The sequence below is a fragment of the Anarrhichthys ocellatus genome, unplaced genomic scaffold (genome assembly GCF_004355925.1).
Source record: "Anarrhichthys ocellatus isolate YVR2014 unplaced genomic scaffold, GSC_Weel_1.0 scaffold740, whole genome shotgun sequence".
NCBI lineage: Eukaryota > Metazoa > Chordata > Actinopteri > Perciformes > Anarhichadidae > Anarrhichthys > Anarrhichthys ocellatus.
This window is the reverse complement of record NW_022280714.1, coordinates 3,442-11,039: the sequence shown is the minus strand read 5'-3', so window position 1 is coordinate 11,039 and position 7,598 is coordinate 3,442. Positions and strand designations below refer to the sequence as shown.

General features: G+C 40.0%; 2 protein-coding genes across 2 annotated transcripts in view; both read right to left on the bottom strand.

The window, feature by feature from the left end:
* The window catches only part of atp6ap1a (ATPase H+ transporting accessory protein 1a), a 7,476-nt gene extending 6,678 nt beyond the window's left edge, over nt 1–798 (bottom strand). The window contains exon 1 of the mRNA XM_031838464.1: nt 650–798. Within this exon, the coding sequence (XP_031694324.1) occupies nt 650–780 (131 nt within the window). The 5' untranslated portion in view covers nt 781–798. The remainder of the gene's footprint in view (nt 1–649) is intronic.
* Nucleotides 799–1,478: 680 nt separating this feature from the next.
* The window catches only part of tafazzin (tafazzin, phospholipid-lysophospholipid transacylase), a 6,830-nt gene continuing 710 nt past the window's right edge, over nt 1,479–7,598 (bottom strand). The window contains exons 2-11 of the mRNA XM_031838465.1: nt 6,713–6,859; nt 6,340–6,468; nt 6,216–6,261; nt 6,052–6,137; nt 5,899–5,979; nt 5,262–5,303; nt 5,054–5,116; nt 4,493–4,545; nt 4,333–4,410; nt 1,479–3,692 (exon numbers count right to left, since the gene is read on the bottom strand). Coding sequence (XP_031694325.1) covers nt 3,591–3,692; nt 4,333–4,410; nt 4,493–4,545; nt 5,054–5,116; nt 5,262–5,303; nt 5,899–5,979; nt 6,052–6,137; nt 6,216–6,261; nt 6,340–6,468; nt 6,713–6,821 — 789 coding nt within the window. The 5' untranslated portion in view covers nt 6,822–6,859 and the 3' untranslated portion in view covers nt 1,479–3,590. The remainder of the gene's footprint in view (nt 3,693–4,332; nt 4,411–4,492; nt 4,546–5,053; nt 5,117–5,261; nt 5,304–5,898; nt 5,980–6,051; nt 6,138–6,215; nt 6,262–6,339; nt 6,469–6,712; nt 6,860–7,598) is intronic.

The window sequence follows — 7,598 nt, the reverse complement described above, 5'->3', positions numbered from 1 at the left end:
CCTCTGAGATGTAGTACAGTATAAAGTACAATATTTACCTCAGATGTAGTACAGTATAAAGTACAATATTTACCTCTGAGGTGTAGTACAGTATAAAGTACAATATTTACCTCTGAGATGTAGTACAGTATAAAATACAATATTTACCTCTGAGATGTAGTACAGCATAAAGTACAATATTTACCTCTGAGATGTAGTGGAGAAGAAGAAAGTAGCATAAAATGTACACCTTTAGATCTTTATTTTAGTTTTATTTCCGTCCTTATGCTGCTGACTTCCCCCACATCAATAACAGTCTCATCCTATCTTTATGTGGATAACTTACAGTTGGTTCTGTAATTCAATCAAACTGCTCATCCACCCAACACAATAAGACAACGGCTCGTCAGGTGACAGGTGATACAGCACCTGTCACTCATGAGGATTACCGGGAAATTATCATGTTACTTCCTTCATTTAAATTTAAATAAAACCACATACACGAACCACAGTTGAGGCAGCATTCAAATGATATTCTAGAAGCTAACTGTCGACGCTACGCTCCTAACACACACACCAACTGACGCTCGGCTAACCGTTAGCTTAGAAGGTAAAAGCGGTTTGAACCGCTCCTGAGACGATAAAACGCGATTAATCCACCGGGACTCACCCTGCGCTCGTCCACAGAATGAGCGGCACCTGCTCATCGCAATTCACCGAATCCAGCGCGTTCAACAAGGCGAGAAAAACGGTCAAACGCGCGGAGACGCTGCGGAGGTGAAGCGTCCCTGTGGTCGCCATCTTTAGAATCTCTTTAACAGCAGGTGACGTCAGATGAGGTCACGTGACGTGAGGAGACGCTCCTCTGTTTTCACTGCAGCATCAAATACTGCAACACACGCAGTATAAGGTAGTACTTTATGTATTTAAAACTTAAATCTAACATTAGATCGATTATTAGTACTCATTAACAATGTTTACAATTACTCTACATTCCAGTAATATAATATATAATTATGGAATGGCCCATTCTAAATAATGAGTACTTTTACTTTATTTTGATGTCAATATTAATGTACTTTTATTTAAGATTTATAATACAGGACTTTTACTTGCAACAGTATTTGTTTATTGAGGCCATTACTATCGATACAAATTGTACTCGAGTATTTATACTTTATCTTTCATTTTTAATGCCAATGTTGTACTTTTTACTCCACATTTAGTTACTTTACAGATTATTAATAAAATATAAATCAACTAATAAATTGTGATGTTATCAGATAAGCTAACCAGCATTAGCTGCACTTTGATCAGCTGCAGCATTAAAGTGATGAACACATTAATGCATCAATATTATTATATATATTATCATCATATGAGGATGTTTTAAAATATGATAAAATACTTCTCTATTAAACTGAAGTACATTATTATTTATATCCTCACGTGACACGACGACATGATTGGGAAGCGTTACATTTCACAAGACAATTAAAATGTGTAAAAGTTGAGCATTTATTGGCGTTCACATACAGCAGGAAAGAGTAAGAATCACAGTCAGGCCATAACATTCATAAATCATCTCCATTATAAAAGCCTGTGATTAAATAAGTTATGTACATCTGTAACGGGGCAGCATTCGAAAGGATCTAAAGAAAACTTAGCGGTTTAATACTTTGAATACTAAAAGAAATGATCTATTGCCGAGAAATGACTTCATTTGAATGTACAAGAGCGATGACAGAGCGAGGAAACACGGTGACGTTGTGAAGAACAGAAGTGAAACATGTGACGGTAAAACAACCATTAAAGTAACAATCATTCACTCTGCATGCCTGCTTCTGATGAATACACGTTGACCAGTACAGCGCTGACCGATTCCCTTCATTAGATCATAAATCCCTCCATGTGCACAGAGGAGCACCCTAAATACTCAGATCTAGTATTTCATGGTGTGAAGTGAAGTTCTCCTCAAACAGGTTGATGCAACCTGAACGCCAGACAACACCAATACTGTTCCATGAAATCCTCAGTTTTTAAATGTTATTTCTGCACCAACATGCTCGTGCTTTTATCTGAACTTTCTATTACTGTTTTTTGTGAGACACATTCATCAAACGCTCCAACTTCATAATTGTAAATGAGCTTAATTAACGGCCCAATAATACCACAAACCTGCTCCGCATGTGCTGCTTTCACAGATCAAATAAAGGAACGAGTCACCTGAGGATCGCACCGTCAGCGAAATAAAAGAAGAAACAGTTCCATGTGAAAGAGTCTTACAGAATATCTCTGACTGCAACTGGAGCCGGTCAAAGTATCGAAGATGATCATATTGATATTGTAATGTTGTACAATAGCATCAACTGCCAATTTAAATTAGTGGTGACATCATTTGGAATATATATATAAAATATATATAATATATATGTATATCTGGTCTGGACCGCTATTGTGTCCGTATCCAAGAGAAAAAAATATCTAAATACTAATAGTCCGCCGTTCCCGCCCCGGATTTTTAAATTGCCTTCTTAAGCAGGAGGACTCCACAGGAAACAGTGCAGCACCAGTGTTACCGTTGACATGAGATTATTCGCTCTCCTGCAGCCGCTGGTTTGAGTCGCTGCTAATTCTAACACAACATCTCCTGCTGCTGGCTCATATTCAAAGTGTTGACTGGCTTTTATTGTGAAACAACCAGAGGAAACACGAGGGTCAACGTGGACAAAGAACGTTTGTGGATGTTTTTTAAATATTACCGCGTGCAGCAGGAAGTCAGACGACTGTGGCTCGGGGCACGACGGACAGAAAAAGGCTGATTATTGACAGATTCCTTTATCAAAAAGCACCTGAGTTTATTTGGCTGCAATGTAAACAGATGCTTGTCTTCTGCTATATTTCTGATAAAAGTAGCTGCTCAACGAGTGTTTGCTGTCGTATCGAACCGATCTTGCTAAAAGGCGACAAGACACAGCTGCAACTACCGCTAATCGCCACAGGCGGCGCCAAAGAGAACCCAACGGAGATCTTCCAGATTGTAACTTCAAGGTTCGGGAAAGATCGCAGTTAGTAATAAAAATTGCAAACATGAATTGCAGATCGGTGACTCCAGTCTGCTGCATGAACAGTCCATGAAGGTCAAACTACTTCCTGCATTGGCACAGCTCGCTGAAGCTAAAATAAACAGTTCACTAAGTGACACTGAATGTGCTTCACGCCACACAAATGCTTGAGATCTTTCAATCTTCAGGGACCAACTGGCTGCTTCGAGGTCACGCAGCATTGATTGGTATGAATTCAATTAATCGTCCATCGATCTATCGTTTCAACCCTGTTTTTGGGCGGCAGCGGGATCGGAGCCAAACCCAGTGACTGAATATGCTAAATTAAAGAAAAACATGCTTTTACAAAGTTGTCTCATCAGCAGTAATGGATGCTCAGTTAATTTTTCCACCGATAGTGATCCACAAACTGTCCAGTGTGGAAGTGTGCGTGCGTGCGTGCGTGGACGTCCGGTTTTAGAGGTTTTACCCTCGGTTTAGGGTAAAGGATCCTCGGTCTTGTTGGCTGTGAGGAGTGACCAGGACTCAGGTCTTAGGACTCTGGACTCAGGACGTGGTATGGACTTGTCCGTGGAGGGCCTCGGCCTGGACTTTCAGGCTCCGAAACTCCTCCTGGATGAAGTCAGTCAAGGTCTTCCTCATTTCCAACTGAAAGGAAAAATGTAAAGAAAAGATGCGTTCTTCTTTTTCCAAATGCAAAAACACATTGAAGAATGCCTCGAGTGGGACTTTAGCCTTCGTTAACTATAACCAGTGAATCCAACTGGAGCTGAAACTATTTACTAAATCATTCGCAGACTAGTTTGATAGTTGATAAGTTTAGTTTCAGCTTCTGAAATGAGAGGATTTGATGATTTTCTTTGTGATGAATATCGTTGGGTTTTAGAGTCGGACAAAACGAGCAACTTTAAGCTGTTTTCTCCAATATTTTACTAGACTTCCTCGACAAATCATCCAATCCAGTTGTATTTCGGCGGTTATTTTAATCTTCAATTGATTAATCATTTGGTCTACAGAACACCAGCAAATAGTAGAAAAGAACAGATCAAAACTCAAAAGATATTAAGTTTATGATCACAAAAGACTAAAAACAACAAGAAAATATTCACATTTGAGAAACTGAGTTTTTGCTTTAAAGATTAATTGTTTATTCAGCGCGACGATGTTTCTGGCGACTAAATCTAAAGTTTTGCTACAAAACTTTCTCAATCTCTAGATACACGTGTATGAAAACACATGACATACGCAGCATAATGAAATATGGCGACATCTTTAGTGTTCGTCTCACCTGGCTCTTGTTCTCGGCTCGGAGGGATTCAACGAGCTCTTTCACGCTGAACGGTTTCCCCACCAGGACGGTGATTCTCTGGAAGGAAAAACAACCGCTTTAAAAGCAACAATAAACATTTTATTAAAGTACTGCTAGAGTCTGATGTCAGCGGTCCCACCTTGCCGGTCCGAGGAATGTAGGGCGCCACATTTGGCAGAACGTCATTCAAACCTGAGACAGAAGAAGAACAGACTACTTGATCTTCTTGGTGTTTCACCGAAACACAGAACTTCCAGAACCCCAAAGCCTTTAACATCACATCTAAACTGTTACTGTCAACGCAATTCAAAAGAATAAAGTTTATTGAATTATTTCATACAGACAGCAATGAATGTATATTGTCATTTTGTTTATTTCACAATCTATTCATATTAACTGTTTTGATCAGGATTATCTAAAGCTTGTCCTTTAAATGCAGTTTTAAAACATGTTCCTGCTACAAACCTGGCTATACTGTGCAGCTCTGCCTCAACAACAATAAGAGATGTGATCCAATAAAAAGAAAGTGGGAACTTAGTTGCACGTCAATCCTCGTCTTTCATCTCTGTACTGTGATCTCAAACAAAAGGCAGACATGTTTTAATTTTTCCATCATTCTCTTCCTCCCTGTGTGTAGCGGACTCCATCTTTAATAAAGTGATGAAACAGCAGCAACATGCGGTGATGTCATCTTACTCACCCACATGCCAGAGCGGCAGGATAATCGGATTAAGGGAGCACTCCGCTATGAGTCGACCAACGCCTAAAACACAAACAGGAAATGATCTGAACCACAATCAGACTTTCACACCGACGACAGCAAAACCAGCGCTCTACGTTCATCTTCACAAAGCTCTGATGCTGAACGTCACACTGTACAAACACTCAAACTCATGCACTGTACTCACCCCACTTTAACCGTATATATTCTTCAGTCATGTTGACTCTGCCTGTTTCATAAAAAAGGAGAGAGGAAGTGTTTATTATCTCAGGCAGCAACCTCCGGTTCTTTAAAGTGAAGTCAATGCTTCATGTGTTAAAGCTGCATTCTCTCTAGTGACCACCAGGGGGCGACTCCTCTGGTTGTATAGAAGTCTATGAGAAAATGACTCTACTTCTCTCTTCATTTATTACCTCAGTAAACATTGTAAACATGAGTTTATGGTCTCAATCTCTAGTTTCAAGTCTTCTTCAATACAGCATGATGTTCATTTAGTACATTATGGTCCATTTAGAGTCACACAGACCATAAAGCAGGGGATGCTTTAGGGTGGGGCTACACAGTGATTCTACGTCACTCCTCAGTCCAGATATGGTCACTTCCTGTTGACTGGTTGCAAAAAGCCAAGATGGCGACGGGCGAATCACCAAACTTGAGGCTTCAAAACGTCAGTCCACAAACCGATGGCTGACGTCATGATGACTACGTCTACTTCTTATCTACAGTCTGTGTTATTTCCACAACACTCAAACTAAATCAAACAGCTACAGAGAAAGAGACACGACTACAAGTAGAGTGAAATGTGAGGAGGAAAGCTGGAATACCTTCAGGAAAAATGTGCACCCAGTCTCCTCTGTTCATTTTCTCCAGAATAAAGTCCATCCCTTTCTGGTAAACGCCGTCGCCTGCAGAGAACACATCATGATGTCAGACGGTGAGACAAAGTTAAGGGATTAATAACACAAACAGAGACTCACCTCTGCAGACCGGAACGCACTTTCCACGACTGAAGAATCTGGAGTGCAGCTCTTTTGTGAAACAGATGTCCGACGCTGCCGGAGACCTGCGCGGTTACAGAGAAAGATTATTACCCAGAAAAATAAAAGCAAAATGAACGAGGTGTTGGAATGATAAAACTCACCAGCGCATCTTGTTGAAGGTCCACAGCTGTCTGAACTTCAGCACACCTGTCGCAAACACGGGATTATTTTCACTGTGTTCTCTGATGTGACCGTGTGATTTGAGAATGTGCGTCTGTTTCTTACCCCAGATGTGCGGGTCATCCATACAAGACTGGTGATTGGACAGAGTGATGAGGGGCGTGTCCGAGGGCCGCCGGTCGATCAGGTCCAACAAAACCTCGTGGTTGTGGACCGTCAAGCAGTTCATGTACTCTGAAGATTGGGAGGGAGAGAAAACTTGTGTGGAAGAAGTATTCTGATCTTTTACTGAAGTAAAACTACTTATACAACACTGAGAAAATACTCCACTCCAAGTAAACGTTCTGCATTGTAAAACTCACAGGAGTAAAAAGTATGATCAGCTAGATGTAGTTTAAGTAGTTAAAGTAAAGGAAAACTTCACCCTTCAGTTTATCACAAACATTCTACACATCTGGAGATCCATGGTTGATCTTACTGGTCCAGAAGTAGGAATAGGAGCCCACCATCCCCATGATCAGTGAGCTGGAGATCCTCCATGCCAAAGCAGGGCATTGTGGGAACGGCCATCTGACCTCCAGGGGCATCACAGCGCTCCACAGACTACATCCACACACACATGAACCTGGAACCACACGAACACAACGGGGGAAAAAAAGCGGTTTAATTCCACACGTGTTTCTGGAAAGTCTATAAAAATAACCCTTAATTTTCTGTACTAGATGCTCATTACGTAAACAGCATTATATTTTCTAAAATGACTTATCTACACTTTGCATCTGCTCTTATACTCTGTAACATTTAAATGTATCTGCATGTCTTCAGTCTTCTTCAAGGAGTCTTCAGTCTGTTTGCAGAAGTGCTCAGATATTGTACTCAAGTAAAAGTAGCAATACCACAGTGTAGAAATATTCTGTCCAGCATGCTTTTCTTTTTACTAAAGTATAAGTACTAAAGCATCAGAATATACATATATACCGAAAGTGCGAAAAGTAAAAGTACTCATTTTGCACAACGGGCCATTTTAGAATGATGTTTATAATGAATCTGGATTATAATGATTGATACATTAATGTGTTCATCAGTTTAATGTTGCATAATATGGTAACGGTGGAGCTCATTTTCATTACTTTATATACTGCTGGTAGCTTGTGAATTTGCCTCCAGGGATCAATAAAGGTTTATCTTAATCTATAATAATACAGCATAATGTTTTCTTTTTTGTTGATTATATTTTGTATTATGAATCTGAATCTGCAAAGTAACTGAAGTCATCAAGTAAATGAAGAGGTAAAAAGTACAACATGTACCTCTGAGATATAGTACAGTAAAGAGTACAATATGTACCTCTGAGATTTAGTGAA